At 41.8% G+C, this 19,082-nt stretch overlaps 1 protein-coding gene across 9 annotated transcripts in view; it reads right to left on the reverse strand.

Annotated features, from left to right (window-relative positions):
• Positions 1 to 19,082, reverse strand: part of mark4b (MAP/microtubule affinity-regulating kinase 4b) — a 55,938-nt gene that overhangs the window by 32,496 nt on the left and 4,360 nt on the right. For all 9 annotated transcript variants that reach the window (XM_061681024.1, XM_061681023.1, XM_061681026.1 and 6 more), the window contains 4 exons: positions 7,017 to 7,214; positions 6,477 to 6,530; positions 550 to 598; positions 393 to 458 (listed from right to left, as the gene is read on the reverse strand). In XM_061681024.1, coding sequence (XP_061537008.1) covers positions 393 to 458; positions 550 to 598; positions 6,477 to 6,530; positions 7,017 to 7,214 — 367 coding nt within the window. The remainder of the gene's footprint in view (positions 1 to 392; positions 459 to 549; positions 599 to 6,476; positions 6,531 to 7,016; positions 7,215 to 19,082) is intronic.

The raw sequence follows: 19,082 nt of genomic DNA on the forward strand, positions 1-19,082 counted from the left end.
GATGGGTCACCATTCCCCACTGATACGTGCCAATGAGGAGGGTAAAGCAGGGAACATGCATAGCTACAATCTGGGCCAAATTTTTGCAATTTTCCTCTTTTACGATCAAAAGTCTTGAGCGACTATCCTGTGGTGTGGGGCGTGTTAAGAGAGATTTTTTTCTCCCTGATCTGCTCAGAAAACAGTGGGGCCAACAATCATAAATGTTAAACCTGTTCAATAGTTACAACTGCAAATCGATTGTGATGCAAATAGCAATGGTAGCCAACAAGGAAGCTCACTGAATGTGGCACTGTTGCAAAACACAAAAGGAAGAGCAACTGGTTTTGTTGAGCGTTTGTGTAACGTGTCCTTCAAGTCATTTACCACAAGTAAAAGCTTCACTCTCTTACCTCCACTGGCATACTCCATGATCAGGTACAGAGTCTTCTCAGTCTCTATGACCTCAAAAAGCTGGACTGTAACACACACACACACACACACACACACAGAAAAGCAGGTTTCACAAAATAAAGCCTGCCAATAAAGACAACCTCAAAAGTAACTCACCTATGTTGGGATGGTTGAGGGTTTTCATGATGCGTACCTCGCGAAAAAGCTGAAAAAAAAGACCCTAGATCATCAAAGAGACTCATATTCATACATGCACATGGAGCCATCTTTGGTTTCCCCTTGGGGAGTGTGATAGCTGTACAGTAGGCCTCTATCCCTGGGTGTTTTCGCTACTACCCCCTCATCCATTCATCATGGTGCTTGAGACTGCTGTCTCATCCCACCTCACTGCCCCACGCTTCTGCCTCATTATAATGCATTTTGCAGAATGTTGGGTTCAAAGACGAAATGGTTTGATGCCCGCAGAATTAGAAAACGTGACGACAAGCTGCTGAACTCAAACACTTAAAAGACCCAGTAGTCATTTTGGTGTTTTTTTTTCTAAATACATTAAATATGTGGTGGCACGATGGACGACTGGTTAGCACATCTGCCTCACAGTTCTGAGGACCCGGGTTCATATCCGGCCTCGCCTGTGTGGAGTTTGCATGATCTCCCTGTGCCTGCGTGGGTTTTCTCCGGGTACTCCGGTTTCCTCCCACATCCCAAAAACATGGATGGTAGGTTAACTGAGGTCTCTAAATTGCCTGTAGGTGTGAATGTGAGTGCAAATGGATGTTTGTTTATACAGTATGTGCCCTGCGATTAGCTGGGGACCAGTACAGGGTGTACCCCGCCTCTCGCCCAAAGATAGCTGGGATAGGCTCCAGCACGCCCACAACCCTAGTGATGACAAGCAGTATGGAAAATGGATTGATTCAATACATTGGTAGGTAGGTGCTGAAAACATTGCAAAGACTGAGAAAATTAAGTACTGAAGTGTTGAGATAGCGTTAAACAGTTTTTCACCATCACACTCACTAAAACAGGGTCGCGCTGACCCAAGTAGGGAACAGCATGAGTCGGCCTTCCCCCGCTACATAAATACCAAGCGTCCTGATTCAATGCAGTGGCCATTGAGCGTAATTTCGCCTTCCTTATTCATGATAACTTGGCCCGTTGCTACCAGTATAGCATGCTTCCCTGAAGTGTATATGTTTTGTGTTATTTGGACTACAGTGTCTCTGCTTGCAAGTGGTTAGAGTAGCCGCCAGCGGTCCGGCGCAACGGCGTTATGGGCATCAGCCTGACAGTTGCCGACCGTAACGTCGCGGGGCAAGGAGGCGGAGAAAAAATATCATCCAGGGGGACGGCGGTGCATCACACTGCTGTGGCCATATATGGTACACCCTTCGGCCGACACAGCAACATGATGACGGCCCACTGTATTTCAACGAAGGCAAAAGAGGGAAAATCGTCCCGGTGCCCCTGCCGCTCATTACGCCGGGGCTCATAGGCTGCCTGGCCCCCCCATAGTGCCTCTCTGTGGCCTGTGAGAGCGTATGCAATGTGCATCGCTGGGAATTCTCCTCCCCCGGCTTAGGAGCTGCGAGAGAAGGCCCGCATTCGATTGACAGCCTAAAGTTTTGCGGGGCGGGGTTTTAAGCGCATTCAGCGACACGCCCACAGTTTCTAGTCTCAATTCTTTACCATTTTGAAGCCTGATTTCACATCCATCCATCCATTTTCTGAGCCGGTTCTCCTCACTAGGGTCGCAGGCGTGCTGGAGCCCATCCCAGCTGTCATCGGGCAGGAGGCGGGGTACACCCTGAACAGGTTGCCAGCCAATCGCAGGGCACATACAAACAAACAACCATTCGCACTCACGGTCACACCTACGGGCAATTTAGAGTCTCCAATTAATGCATGTTTTTGGGATGTGGGAGGAAACCGGAGTGCCCGGAGAAAACCCACGCAGTCACGGGGAGAACATGCAAACTCCACACAGGCGGGGCCGGGGATTGAACCCAGGTCCTCAGAACTGCGAGGCTGACGCTCTAACCAGTCGGCCACCGTGCCGCCCTGATTTCACATACTTTGTGTTTTTTTTGTTTTGTTTGTTTTTTATTGGAAGTAGGTATACTTGACAGTTGGGCAGTTTTTTTTTGCCTATGCCATCTATCAATCTAATTTTGGCGAAGCATGGTGTAAAAGTTTGATACTCGGCATGTTTGGGAAAAAATACAATAAAATAATAAAAAAAGACCCCCCAACAGGAGTTTCACCAATCAACACGACATTGTGCTATGTCTATCATCACAGAATGCACAAAAAGTCTCAAGGAACCCGTGCTCCAAATTGAAGAGAAAGTGAGCCATTTTGGCTAGAATTAGTCACTTTTGTGCGAACTCCTCCAATGGAATTTGCCCATATGAGCACCAATCAACTGATGGGCGAGGCTAAATTGCGAGCTATGCCTGAGGCATCAAAAGTTTAATGATCCTTTTAAGGATTTGCCCACATAAGATCGGAACTCGTCATAAACAGAGAACCCCTTGTACTCTCAGAGATTCTAAAACTGTATTGACAATAATCACAATTTGACAATAACTGTTGAACTGTTAGCACAGTTAATGGGTAAATCACAGCAGCTGTGTGTGCAGCCGGCATTGTGGCACTTCGGGGGGGATTAAAACCAGCATTGTCATGGCAACCATGACCACCAGGCATGATTGTTGTCATGGTGGCCGGCCAGGAAGTGAAATAAAAGATCCAGAGAAGGTTCCAATGGGCAAGGTGGGACGGAAAAGCTGGAGAGAAATGCAAACGTCATTCATCTCAGCTTATGACTGATGGGAGGTGGAAAATGTAAAGTAGAGGTGACAGGCTCATCCCCTTAATTCTTCTTAAAACACTCAGATGCTCCACTTACTTAATTTGATTACTCTCTCTAACAGACTGGTACACTGAGTCATGTTATTTTGTCCAACCATTTTCTAGAGCGCTTGTCCTCATTCGGGCCGTGTTAGGGTGAGCTGGGTGGAGTCTATCCCAGCTGACTTTGGGGTAGAGGCGGGGTACGCCCTGGACTGATCACCGACCAATGGCAGGGCACATAGACAAACAAGCATTCAAACCTATGGACAATTTTCAGTCTTCCATCATCCTAAACTGACTTTTGGCAAGAGAAGTGGGGTACACCTAGGACTGGTTGACAAACAACCGTTCATATTCACATTCACACCTATGGACAATTTAGAGTCTTAAATGAAGCTAACAAACATGTAAGCTAAGAGGACCTTGATAGAATCCAATGGAGTATGTCCACAGCAGGAACCTTTGGAGGATGATTGTGTTTGGACCACAGGAACTATGGTCTACATTAAAGCCGCATTTTCCACCTGAAGTGTACTGTTTTAGCCCTTAAATTTTGGCCAGTTTGTCTGTATTGTGTTTGTGTCGCTTGTGGGAAAAGCTGCGCTCAAGATGTCTGCCCTCTTGTCCAATGATTCTCCATACAAAACCACAACAAAGCACTGTGGGCCAACAACATGACACAATAGCAATGCATATAATTGCATTACATCTAGAGACAAAAGACAAAAACAACAAAGTCCACATCGTCTGTCTTCTCCCTATCTTGTCTTTCTCCTGTTCTGTGCAAAGGCCCCACAACTCCCCACCTCAGGCTGCTCCCCTTTTGTTCGCCTGTCTGGAATTCAGCTCCGGCTTTAAGGGGCCAAAACGGGGGCACTACAAGGGGGGGGGGGGAAAGCTTCCCCTTGATGACGGCTCTGTCTACAAACAGTTTATCAGCGTCACTATCTGCAGTTTATGGGCACATTTACATGACAATAATCTACAGAAAAGTTGCATGCATTATGGCATGTGTGAGTGCGTCACATATAAAACTGCAATGGTGGTTTCATATACAGTAGAATTTCTTTTTTTTTTTTACAGATATTAATTGCTTGCATACTTGAAATTCACCCACAAGAAATATTTGTGGATAAGACTAGGATAAACAGTTGAGTGCGTCTTTAGAAAGTGTTTTGGTAGATTGTTGTCACGTAAATGTACCTCAGTACCTCCTGAAACAGGGATCCCCAAAAAATTGTGCCAAAACCCTCACATTTGTTGCTTCAGGAGGTAACTGTGTACCTTGATGTGACAACAACCTGCTCAAAATATGTTTGTGGAAGTGTCGATTGGCTGGCGGCCAGTTCAGGGTGCACCCTGCCTCTCGCCCGAAGATAGCTGGGATAGGCTCCAGCACACCCGCGACCCGCTAGTTTGCGCTACCGTTCGTGTTCTCACAGTAGAAATAGAAGCGGTAGAGCCTGATTGGTATCTTGGCCAGATGGGAGCCACTATTGCACAGGGCCAGATGCCATCGATACTCTGACGTTATCAACACTTGTTAGCTAACCAGCAGACAACTCATCAATAGCCCAACTCTGTGTGTGTGTGTCTGCGCGTGTACACATGTGCGTGCATGTGTACACGGGATGCTGTATGGATCGTGTTGTTGTTGCGAGGGTGCTGATAAAGTTAACCAATAATCAGACAAAGGCTCCATTTGTTTGTCGTACAAAGAGCAATTTGTACCAAGTGTGAGAAAATATCACCAAGGTTTTTTTTCCCCACAATAGAGAGAAAATTGCCTCATGCTTTATGTATTTAAAAAAAAATGCTTGGTACATGGAGATAACATGATCGGTACGCTGGCAGGTTGGGGTAAGAAAAAGCTGTTCAAACATTCGCTGGGGTGGCTGCCTTTGCCATCCATACGGGAAATGCTGAATCTGAACTCAATAATGGACTGTGACTCTCAATCCCCTGGAAAAACACCCTGAGACATGAGAAGCACACAGTCAACACACTACACTGCTTCTTGTTACCTCCCCCAAGGAGGTTACTGTATGGTTTGGTCTGTTTGGTTCGTCTGCAAGCACAGAAACACAAAACTTGATCTGGACTGACAACACTATTTCAAGAGAACCATTACTGAAATAAGAAATGGAACTGCCTTGGTGGAGGTCTGCTCTCGTAAACATATATCTAACGTAAGGAGTCAGATCACATGTAAACAAAATAGATAGCCACCTTGTTTGAGATCATGAGTCTATACAGTGAACACCTGCTATTAAAAGGGGATCGGGGCCGAGCCCTGTTGCGGATAGCAAAAATCTGTGAGTAATTTATGACCACACAAAAAGGTTTGTACATTATTTGCCTACAGATGTCACAAAATCAGAATCATCTTTATTTGCCAAGTATGTCCAAAAAACGCACAAGGAATTTGTCTCCGGTAGTTGGAGCCGCTCTAGTACGACAACAGACAGTCAATTGACAGAGAACACTTTTGAGAGATAAAGACATTGACAAAGCATCTTTTGTCCATTAGACAAGGTTATGGCCTGACTAAATGAAGACCCTCTCCTCACTTCAACATGAGTTCCTGAGGCCTGAGCACAAAAACAGTGAATATGTGAGTTTTTCAACTAATAATGGATATGATAAATTCCCCCGAAACATAAGCACATTTTTAAATTCTGAACTGCTAATATGCGACAGCTCGCTCTATTTCTTTTTAGAATAACAGCATGTGTCATGACTAATTCATTTCAAAGTGGTTTTATTATTATATCATGAATTTCATTTAATTTTAAAAGAAATCAACTTCTTCAAAATATAATTTCCTCTTGAAGAATTAAAATACATAGAAAACAGTAAAAACAAAATATAAATTTCAAATATAAAAAATGATAGTAAAACAACTGCAATGTAGTATAATATACCAATATAAAATAAAATAACGGTCTACTATAAATGCAAATTAAAATGTATTTTTAAACTTAAAATAAAACTTAGATAAAAAAAGCAAAATGATTAATTATAAATTTAAAATATACAATTCCAAAATTGAACGTAAAATATATTTAAAACATTAAAAACTAAAAAAACAACAAAATACATTTTAAATAAACAAATACACAACATAAAAAAAATTAATAAACATGACAATTTAAAAATAGAAAAAATGAAATGTATTTCACCCGTAACCTTTATAAAATAATAAAAAAAATAACATTTTCACTCACCTTCTGTAGACTTGTGGGGTTGAGTTGTGTTTTATCAATGATTTTTATTGCAACCTAAACAACAAACAAAAGGATCACAAGTTAATGACTACAACAAACAGGAGGTTCCATGAAGACAGCACCCACTTTTTCTGAGAGGACAAACAAGCTACAGTTATTTTTCTGCGAGAAACGACAGGAAGTAAATACCACAAACCAACCAGGATCAACTGTGACCTTGTCAATCCTACACGCTACACCACTCTTACGTGGTCATGCTTGTGTGCGGCGGGGCAACATTTATCTGACAGGATGTTTTTTCCTCCATAACTTCTTAAACAAGTTAACTAGCAGAAATGTAGGTCAGACTCGAAACACTGAAGTGCTTTACATCCATGTCGCATGGCTCAGATTAGAATCAAATGGGATAAGTGTCACTTGACATGTACGTGGTAGTACAGTAGATAGAAAAGAACGGGGGTAGAGGCATTACTTCGGAATTGGGCACTTGGACTAGCAGTGTAATTCCAGCCTTAGACTTCAGCTCTTCAAAAAACGTACCTCTCTACCCGTGAGGATGTGTCGCGCCAGTTTGACCTTGGCAAAATTGCCCTTGCCGATGGTCTTGAGCAGCCGGTAGTTTCCGATGTGCGGCTGCTCGTCTGAGCACAGTGCGATGGAGTTGCGGCATCGAGCGCCCAGCGAGCGGCTGGACCAGCCTGAGCCCTTGTCTGAGCGACTGGTGGACAGTGAGGTGTGCTGAGGAGACACAACAAACAGACGCTCGGCATCAGAAAAGACAGAGAGAGAGTCACTGCGCAGCAAACATCAGTCATCTAAAAAGTATTCACACTGCTTCACTTTTTCCACATTTTGTTGTGATATAGGTTTATTCCAAAATAGATCAAATTTCCTCTCTCAAAATTCCTTACCTAACACCCCAAAATGACAAAATGAAAACAAGTAAAAAACTCCTCAGTGCATCCGGATAGTATTCCCAAAGCTTCACTTTATCTACATTTTGTTATGTTACAGCCTTATTCCGAAATGAATTCTACACACACCACCGCACAACGACAATGTGAAAAACGTTTTGAGAATTTAATAAAAATCTATTTAAAAACAAACAAACAAGAAAAAACTCCCTATCCAAGCTGACAGAGCTTGAGTGTTGCTGCAAATCAGAATGGATGAAACTACGCAAAGATAGGTGTGCCAAGCTTGCAATATCATACGTTTTTTTAAAAACGAGGCTGTAATTGGCTGGCACAGTGGTCAACTGGTTCGCACATCCGCCTCACAGTTCTGGGGACCGGGGTTCAAATCCCGGCCCCGCCTCTGTGGAGCTTGCATGTTCTCCCCGTGCCTGAGTGGGTTTTCTCCGGGCACTCCGGTTTCCTCCCACATCCCCAAAACATGCGTGGTAGGTTGATTGGAGACTCTAAATTGCCCGTAAGTGTGATTGTGAGTGCGAATGGTTGTTTGTTTTATTGTGCCCTGCGATTGGCTGGCAACCGGCTGAGAGTGTACCTCGCCTCCCGCCCGAAGATGGCTGGGATGGGCTCCAGCGGCCCGCGACCCTGGTGAGGATAAGCGGTAAAGGAAGTGGATGGATGGATGGAGGCTGTAATTGCTACCAAAGGTGCACCAACAAAGTACTGCGCGAAGGCAGTAAATACTTACGTGTACATGAGTTCTTAGTTATTTCATTTGCAATGAATTTGCAATAATTTGGGATGGCTGAATAAGGCTTTATAGGACTCGAAGACAGAACAACATTTTAGTTAGGTTTGGTTAAGTTTGTTAAGTGATGTTTAGAAATGCTACTGCTTGTATTTCTGGGTTCTCTATAAAAGGGTTAGGGGTGGTTAAATAATTTGTGAAAGGGGAATACACAAAGATCACTTCCTGTTATACAATGAACAAAATAAACATTGAATGTATAGCTTACATCTTTTCTTTTTAGAAAAGCGCAATGTGAACAGTAAAATTTATTATTATTATTTTTAGGAAATGAACAGAAAGTCAACAATCTTGACGTGACAACCATGACACTCGCGAGCCAGAGGATGAGCTGCACTGTATTTATGGTTAACCTCTGTACTGTACTGAAAAAAATGTGCATAAAAAAATTAAATAAACAAATGATAAATAAATTAAATATATTTCTTCTAAAAACATGAATAAATACATTATTTAAAAAAGAAAAGGAAAGTATACATCCCCATTTCAACAAACTTGCAAAACAAGTGTAGTGTCTAGATAGGGTATTAAGACAAAAACATTTAAAAATAATATTTACAAAAGAACTATATAGATTTCTTCATAAAATGTGAAAAAAATAAAAGAAAATTCAAAATCTAATGAAATTATACACCACTATTATTGCACAAGAGCGGGAAAACAACCATATGGTATCTAGATTGGGTATTAATATATTATTTATGAAGAGAAAAACGATGTAGAAATCCTCCATCATAAACAATATAAGGTGTATTCCTCTTCACCTTAATTCCCTTGTCCCTTCCCCCAGTGATCCCCCACCCCCACATAAAGCAAATTTCCTCCCATCCCGCTTTTTTAACGCCTGACCCGCCTTCTCTTTTGTCTCGTGGCACAATCTTCATTTTGGGTGACCTCACATCAATTTGAGCCTCTGTCGCCCTCCATCACATCGAACACCCAATCATCCCCCTTCAAAACACCCAACACTTCATCCTGCATACTACAAGACAGATGAGTGAGGAATGGCAGAACTAGTATATAGTATTTTTACATTGCATGGTGGTGTAGTGACATTTTTACACATGTACAAACGTAGTAAGGGCTGGCGATTAATTGGTTTGATCTATTATTTAAAATGTATTTTCAGGAGGATTTTTTTTAAAAGAATGTTTGCGTCCCCGCTGAGGTGCACAGACAGGAGCTACTTTACAAAAGCACACATCGCTTTGCGTATGGCGAGAAAAGAGCCCGGTGGAAGGCCATCACGGACTCAGTCGCGCTGAATATTGTCAACAACTGGGTTTAAAATGGAGACTTGTATACCGATTCTAAGCCAAAACAGAATGAAAATGCCCCATATAAACAGCTCAGTCGGAATAAAAAGGCCAAACCCGGAATATTCCTTTTGCGAAAAATGTAAAAAGTTAATGTGTAGGGCTGCGCTGTCTGCGCATGCTCTGTCTTGAGTTAAATGTGTGGCGATGTTAACTTGTTTCAAATCAAGCTGGTGCTTTAATAAAAGTGTAAAAACAATTGCATCCACTGTGCTAAATGAAATACCGCCACCTTGATAAATCACGTGATGTTTACATCCATCTGCATGTCACACGTCCGGAAAAAGGTTGTTCACATTAACGTAGTGGCCAATGTAAACTCCAGATCGGAATAGACCATGTCACATCCAAGCACTTAACCAGAGAATTTCAATTGGAATGACAAAAACGTCTGCATGTAAACCCGGCTAATGACATGCTGCCCATTTATATGGTACAAAAGCTTTTATTTATTTGCGTTGGAAACTTTTGAACCGAGGTATGTACTTTCGCTGCGATTGGCTGGCAACCAGTTCAGGGTGTACTCCGCCTCCTGCCCGATGATAGCTGGGATAGGCTCCAGCACGCCCGCGACACTAGTGAGGAGAAGCGGCTCAGAAAATGGATGGATGGATGGTTTGTACTTTCGAGCCACAAATATTTTGCTAAAGTTGTGCTTCACCTATTAAAAAAAAAAAAAAAAAAAAACGCACACGAGCGATCTGGAGGTGGTGCAGCCTTACTTTTTGATTGATGCAGTTAATTTTATTATGTTAGACTGTTGGAACTTTTAAAATTCAAAAACGAAATTTATCAAGGACTGTGTTTATATGCTGTTTTGACAAAAGGGACATTTTTCCCAAGAGCAAGCGCTTATGTTCACATTATATGTATATATTTAAAAAAAAAGAAAGAAAAAAGTTTTGATTATTCCTGTAGAGGTTCATGTAAGTTAATGTTGGGGGGAATTTTTTTTTTCAAAGTTTGTTTGGTATCAAGAGAAAAGGTAAATCTCAGAAGGGGAACAAAACAAGCAAAACCTGTTTTGAATAATCACATCGGCATTTGCTTTGCTATAAGCGAAGGGAGGGGGGAAATAATTCATTAATTAATTCATTTTCCGTGCCGCTTATACTCACTAGGGTCGCGGCCCCAGCTGACTCCGGGCAAGAGGCGGGGTACAACCCGAACTGGATGCCAGCCAATCGCAGGGCACATATAAACAAACAACCATCCGCACTGACATTCAGATCTACAGGGAATTTAGAGTTTTCAATTCACCTACCATGCATGTTTTTGGGATGTGGGAGGAAACCGGAGTACCCGAAGAAAACCCACGCAGTCACGGGGAGAACATGCAAACGCCACACAGGCGAAGCTGGATTTGAACCAGCAACCTCTGAACTGTGAGGCAGATGTGCTAACCAGTCGTCCACCGTGCCGCCAGGGGAAATAATTAAAATCGGAAATCTGATTTTTATTTTAAGGCAATATCACCAGCCCTATGTAAGGCTGTGTCGTTATATTGTTCTATTATGTTGTTATATTCCATCCATCCATCCATCCATTTTCTGAGCCGCTTCTCCTCACTAGGGTCGCGGGCGTACTGGAACCTATCCCAGCTGTCAACGGGCAGGAGGCGGGGTACACCCTGAACTGGTTGCCAGCCAATCGCAGGGCAATGCTGTTATATTATATAAGTTATATTGGTTCAATATATTAATACCAACAGCAGTCGAGTTATTTTTAAACTTGTATGGACATGTATTTCATTATGTTTTTTGGGTTTCACAGATTAATATTAAGAGTGATTACGGCCATTAAGAATGCTAAATAATTTATGATTTGATTTCGGTACTTTTAACCCTGCCTTCCATGGATAACAACTGGCATACTGTAAGAAACAAGCGATGGTGGCACAAGGAAATGCCCTGCTGTCACACAGGGTGTGTGCTTGTGTGTGTGTGTGTGTGTGTGTTGTAACAGGAAGTGCGTGGACTACAGGAAGTGTGACATCGAGGCCCGTGATGAAAATAGATGCGGGTGAGTCACCGCTACACACAAGGTGTTATTTAACACGTCACGTCAATTTTGTTAATAAATTTGATTGTCACGGTGCTGTGTTGCGTTGTTGTGGCGACAACAACACACGTCAACTGTTGCCAGGCCATTAATTCAGCGCCAAATCCAAAAGGTTTTAATGTTGAGCAACTCCATATTTTCTTCATTTTTTACTTCCAGTGGGCATCCCAACACTTTTGTCACATCACTAACCCCACTGATGTCTCTACAGCAATGGAAAGAACCACAGGAAGTTGCTTTGCATCACTTCCAATATGAGTGACGACAGCAGTGACAAAGAAATTAGAGCACTGGTGTCAAACTAAAGGTTCAGGGGCCAGATTTGATTTGACCCCCCAAACACAAACACAAACACACACACACACACATTTGACATTTTAAAAGTGGGCGGCACGGTGACCGACTGGTTAGAGTCACACAACCATTTTAGGAGGCACACTAAAACAAATATGAGTCGACTTCTAGATTCATGCTAAAATATGTCCCACAATAGCGATTTTCTTCACTTTTAATAACATTAAAATATTGCATTTTTTTGTAACCAAACCCTTTTAAAATACATTTATAAACGTTGCTCATCAATTTGTTGTATACAGTGTTACCAGCTATATTGTGGTTCATCCTTCGCGCCCCCGCGAAAACAGATTTTTGTGTGTGATGTATCTGTCTGTGGCAGAAATCCCCGCTATATCATGTAAACCTGTGGTTTACAGTGATCATTTGTACGGGGTTTTACAACATACTTACTTACTGTAATGCCCTTGCATGTGGGAAAGGAATGCCACAGTCGTCCAACTTTTCAGCCATTTATTGAACGCCGGGAGAACGGTACCATACAACACATTTGATGCTCAAAATTTTTTTTCCTGTTCAAATATTTTTACAACGTGTTTAACGGCACAAACCCACGCAGACACGGTTTAACGGCACGGTGGACGACTGGTTAGAGCGTCAGCCTCACAGTTCTTCAATTCCCGGCCCCGCCTGTGTGGAGTTTGCATGTTCTCCCCGTGCCTGCGTGGGTTTTCTCCGGGCACTCCGGTTTCCTCCCACATCCCAAAAACATGCATTAATTGGAGACTCTAAATTGCCCGTAGGCGTGACTGTGAGTGCGAATGGTTGTTTGTTTGCATGTGCCCTGCGATTGGCTGGCAACCAGTTCAGGGTGTACCCCGCCTCCTGCCCGAAGACAGCTGGGATAGGCTCCAGCACGCCCGTGACCCTAGTGAGGAGAAGCGGCTCAGAAAATGGATGGATGGATGGATGTGTTTAAAAAGTTTGTTTTCATAAGCTTGGGTGGGTGGGATAAACTATAAAAAAAAAAAAGTCGGTAATGTGGTCTCTCTACAGATTGTGGATCTGGATCCTATCCCTCACAATGAAAGGGGTTAACTGTATATGTACTAATATAAAGGGGAAATTATACATTTATATGGTTTCATAGTCTTCGCGGCCCTCTATGGGAAACTGTAACTTCAGTGTGGCCCACAAGAAGAATGAGTTCAACACCGCTGAATTAGAACTAGTACTTCTTGGCAATACGGCCTTTTTTTTTTTTTAAACAAAAATCTGACTAATTTTAATCAATTTTTTTCCCCGTTCACTTAAATAAAAAGCAAATGATCATGCCTTTATTCATAATAAGATTAGCCATTTCTTTTCTTCTGTGATTTTCTTTATTTCTCCTGATACCAAACACATTTTAAAACTGTTTATTCCAGCAGTTTTTTCTCATATATCCGGCTATCCATTTTCTGTACCTCTTATCCTCAACAGGGTCGCGCGAGGGAATGCTGGAACCCACCCCAGCGATCTTCGGGCGAGAGGCGGGCACACTCTGAACTAGTCACCAGCCAATTGCAGGGCACATATAAACAACCATTTGTAGTCACATTCACACCTGCGGGGCAATTTAGAGTCTTCAATCAACCTACCATGCATGTTTTGGGATGTGGCAGGAAACTGGAGTACCCGGAGAAAACCCATGCAGGCACGGGGAGAACATGCAAATTCCATGCAGACGGGGCCAGGATTTGAATGTCGGTCCTCAGAACTGTGAGTCAGATGTGCTAACCAATCGTCCACCGTTCCACCTTTCCTCATATATCTTCCACAAAAATAATTAAACTTTGTTCACGTGTAGATTTGTTTAGGGGAGGCAAGCTGAAAGTGCAACCAAAGACTTGAGGCTTGGAAGCATATACAGTACCAGGGGTCAAATGTTTCCAAAATTTGGATAAATCAATGCTTTTTCAATGTATGAAGGGACACCATGTCTATGGCAATGTTCAGTGAGACTGGCTACTATTGCCATATGCCAGGCTTCTTTCTTGTCATACACAAAACTATTTCTTAGCGGGAATTCAAGTTGCAAGTCGCTTTTTTGAAAAATAGGCGCCAGAGGGGTCAGAAAAGTCACAAGACATTGTGACCTAAAAATGGCTTAGTTCTCACCTCTTACTGACTGAGCGTTTGTAAACTAACTACACTCTGTTCACATAGCCATGTTGTTAGTGCAAGCAGGGCAAGTCAGCATGGATGTGAGATGAAAAGGTGATACCTTTCGAGCATAGGAAGAGACAGCACTGTTCAAAATTAATTAAACTTTTCCTAACCGACGTCATTGCGCGACAGCAGGTATTGCTGACGCAAGTCTCTTTTATGTGAAACTCTTGAGCGTCTTCTCGTACAACTGGAAAACTTCGTTGGTGGCCTGTTGCCTTAACTATTACTGCCATCAAGGGTCATTGGTGTTAAAAAAAAAAAAAAAAAAAAATCTCTTTTCTTAAAGAGAGATATTTCCTCCCAGTACTTCAGGGTCATCTTGCTCGGATAGGAAAGCAAAGTTCCTAAGCAAAAACCAGAACTGAAGAGGCCCTACAACTTCAGACAGTGCTCTTTGTCATCAAAAAGGTAAAGAAATACAAACAGTAACATTAACTTAACAAAAGCAACACTAACCAATAGGCGACTAGCTCAAGAAACCAACATTAGTCTCTTTAATAATAAAAATACATTCCACTTATATACTCCATCATTTAAAATGTTATTTTTATAATTGATATAATTAGAATGAACCCATTAGTTATTAAAATGAATACAACATTTTTGAATGGTTGAAACGTTTACATTTTTAAATTTAGAATACAATACAATTATTAAACGAGTTAAGCAAATAAAATATGAATAAACACATTTCAGTTAACTTATTTTAGGGGTAAATAAAAGGCCAAATTAATGAAACAACTATTACAGGATCTTGACAGACAGTGCTGGATGGATGAAAGAATAGACCATATATAGTTTTTCCTTCCCTTTTCACTATACTTTAAAGTCCTCTTTAAACCCCACCAACATTCCAACAGGAAGTGAACATATCACAAACATTTTCGTCTACTGTGTGTGTGTACAAGACGACCAAGTCAACAATAAACATTATCAGCAAAGGTTGGCGTCAGACCAGTTTTACACTGTACGTACAGTATGAGGAGCAGATGTGTTCTCACTGCATTTTTGAGTAGCACACACGTCACTTAAAGCAGACATGATCCCCGGAGGCTTTGACATTCTCATTTGGAATAACTCTTTCTGGTGTCTACAGGTGAAAACACACTTGATGTTTTAAACTTGACAGCACCGCTCAATCCCGGCTTACATGTATACACACGAGTCCGTCAATTGGCATTACAGTCGTTTAACATTATAGAATGTGCGCTCATATGTCACTTCCCTTAACCTGTAACATAACAACGACAATGCAGTTAGTGGATACTTTGGAAACATGTTCCCACAAGAAATAACAATGCTTAACCCTTACTGCCCAGGCAAGTTTTGAGTCCCATAAAATTCCATCTTAATGAATGCACCAGCATATACTGTATGTATACACGGACAAAATTGTTGGTACTCCTCTGTTACTGAACTAAAAACCCACAATAGTCACTGAAATAACTTGAAACTGACACAAGTAGTAATGAATAAAAATTCACTGAAAAATACCCATTGAAAATCAATGATTTTGCAATGTGGTTCAAGAAAATCATTAAAAAAAAGACAAACTAATGAAACAGGCCTGAACAAAAATGATGGTAGCCCTAGAAAAGAGTGAAAATAATTTAGCCGTAGAGACATGTTAAACTAAGGTGTGTAGTCTAATTAGCATCACAAGTGTATTCAAATTTGTAATCAGTCAGTCTACCTATTTAAAGGGTGAAAAGTACTGTTAAAGGGTGAAAAGTACTGTAAGTCACCGTGTTGTGTTGTTTGGTTCACGCTGTGTACAACACTGAACATTTACCACAGAAAGCAAAGTGGAGAATTGTCTCAGGAGATTAGAAAGAAAATTATAGACAAGCATGTCAAAGGTAAAGGCTATAAGGCATCTCCAAGCAGCTTGATGTTCCTGTGACGACAGTTGCACATATTATTCAGATGTTTAAGGTCCATGGGGCTGTAGCTAACCTCCCTGAACTTGGCCAAAAGAGGAAAATGGATGACAAATTGAAGAGACAGTACGAATGGTAACCAAGGAGCCCTGAACAACTTCCAAATAAGTTGAGGAGGACTCCAAGGTCATGTGACATAAGTTTTAGGTCATACCGTCCATCGACGCTTAAGACAAAGTGGACTTCATAAGAGACGACCAAGAGGGACAGAACTGTTGAAAGCAAATTGTAAAAACGAGACTTGAATTTACCACAGTGCATATTGACAAAACACAGAGCTTCTTGGAGAATGTCATTTGAAAAGAGAAGACAAAACTGGAGCTTTTTGGCCAAGCGCATTAATTCTATGTTCACATATGCAAAAATGAACCATACCAAGAAAAGAACAGTGTCCGGACTGTGAAACATGGAGGAGGCTCGGTTACCTTCCAGGGCTGATTTCCTACATCTGGCACAGAGTGTCAGAATCAGCTTGAATCTGTGCATGGTTAGCTAGCTAGGTATTGGTTCTTTATTTCTGCTCGGGACACACTTCTAGTATTTTTTTGTGGGTTCTCATGGTGTAAACACACAGCAAGTTCCATCAGAGTGATGTCAATGAGCATTTTATGAACAGAACAAAACTTGAAAAATGCTGCAGATGCCTGGAGGAGGGTATAGACATGTATTGTAACAAAGGGTCACAATTACAAAGAAATATACTTCGAAAGAAAGAGGTTAATCATTTGATTCCTCTCATTTGCTGGAAATTTACCAGCGCTCGTAAATGCTCATAGCTGCATTGTATCGCAACTTCGAGGTGGCCATCTTGGTAGGAGACGCTAAGAGCAAACAGATGGCACCTCAATCACCTCTGAAAGCATGAGCTTTAAGCTGGAAACGTCGCAGTGACTGGCCCACTTCTCTGACCTTACCACGCAGTCCAGTTGAAAAACAAAACACATAAAAATAGGGGTCGTTTCTTATCAAAGTTTATTGGCGTCATATACGACGGACTGGGCCTCAGGAGAGCACATGATGGAGGGCCTGAGATGTGGTGCTAGCGCTAGCTAACAAGTTGTAACAGCTAGCCTGTGACTCCAACCATTCTCAACATTACTTATCCTGTTCAGGGTCGTTGGAGCCCATCGCAGCCGACTTCAGGGTTAAGGCAGATGACACCCTGAACTGGTCGCCAGCCAGTTGCAGGGCACACATAGACACGGACAACCATTCGCACTCACGTTCTCACCATCACTGAGCGGGAACTGAACTTGCCTGACTTTGGTGCGGGCAGCAGTCAGGCAAGTGTACCACTACACCATCAGTGAGTGACCAGTTTGTGAGGTCAGGAAACAAAAGGGAAATTAAAGCAGTGGGGTGGGAGGTGTGCCAATCGGAAAAAAATCTTCAGGGTGAGTTTGTCCTTTAAGGACCCATAGAAATGGCCACTTCTAAAGAACAAGAAAAAAGGCAGATGTCCTGTGTTTTTCCAGGCATGGCCCCATGAGACCTTTTTGTTTATCTACTCATGACAGACATGTCCACCCAATTTCATATTTTTATGTGAAACTGGCTTCAGGGGCTGAATTTTCACATTTCAGAAGATGTTGGGACCAAAAGTAATCCAACCCTAAAATGGCTGCTTTGAACGAAATTGGCAGACTTCCTCTGTCTTTTCAGGCATATAAATATATATATATATATATATATATATATATATAATAGCTTCTTAAGACTTTTTGTGTCCCCCGCGACTGACTGGCGACCAGTTCAGGGTGTAGTCCGCCTTTCACCCGAAGTCAGCTGGGATAGGCTCCAGCACCCTGAAACCTTGAACAGGATAAGCAGTATTGAGACTGGATGAGATTCAGCCAACCGCTGCCAAGCTGAAACGATACCGCATAAACACTGTATTGTGTTTTACAATAATGGTCAACTGTATCTATTAAATGTATATGTACCTCTGGCTAAAAAGCAAAGTGTGCAAAGTCTCTGTTGCTAAAATTGACAAGGCTGTTTTTTTTAAACTGAACTGTTGAGAGTTGAGTTCAGCCAATGACTGGGCCTATCATTGCCAAAGGCCTCTGAAAAAGCCACACTCTCCTTTATTCTTGTCCATTCTTTCATTGTATTAATATGATATAGCTACAGTGGCCAACTTATTCTTTGAAAATTGTGCATTTTGTTTGTGGTGCAATAAAATAATACCGTATATGTGGCACCTTTAAAACAATTTCCTGGTAAGAGTTGTTAGTTTCCCGTTTTATAGCAAGTCGTCGTCAAACTTCACCGTCATGCTCCATCCACACGAAATGATGAAAACTCAAATTCTTTGCAATTTGACATCAGCCATGTTGCTAGTATACGCATTTCAAATTTAGTGGCAATCAGCCAACATCTTTAGATGCTTTGATGGACACGTCCAACCAAAATGGTAGACTTCCTTAAGTGTTTCTGGGCATCACTTTCTTGTGGATCTACTCATGATGGACATAGTAACCAAATTTCATGTTGCTAAAATGTACAGAGGGCATGACTGAGCCAATTTCCAAGCACTTTGAAGAATGGTAAAGGCCTCAAAATGTCTATTTACAATAGATGATGAAATCAAACCGGCATTGGCACACAAAGTGACTTCACAGGGAAAAAAACAACAAAGCCGTGCATGTGCACACAGGCCGTAAGTCAACCTCACTTTGGGACTTCCTTTACACATGCTGATCAAATGTCATGACATGCCTCAAGCAAAATATTTCAGTCCTGCACCAACTACTATAGAACTAACACTGTCCTCACGGCATGTCACACACTATTGTAGCTTTTACTAGGAAACCATAAAACATTGCCTGTACAGTTGATAAACCAGTTTCCATTAATTAAGCAGAATTAGATGAACTTGTGATTGGTCATGAAAATGTACAAGGATGAGAAAATGGCTACTAAGTAAAGAAGGTGAGGACCCTACCCCTTAAGCTCCACTGCTGTTGCCATGATAAGGTTGCTAACTAGCGTGGCTTGGGCCCAGTACACCAGAACCTTTTTTTTTTTTTTTTTTTAAACCCATTTTTAGAAAAGCCGTC

Source organism: Phycodurus eques, chromosome 7, assembly GCF_024500275.1.
Source record: "Phycodurus eques isolate BA_2022a chromosome 7, UOR_Pequ_1.1, whole genome shotgun sequence".
Lineage (NCBI taxonomy): Eukaryota > Metazoa > Chordata > Actinopteri > Syngnathiformes > Syngnathidae > Phycodurus > Phycodurus eques.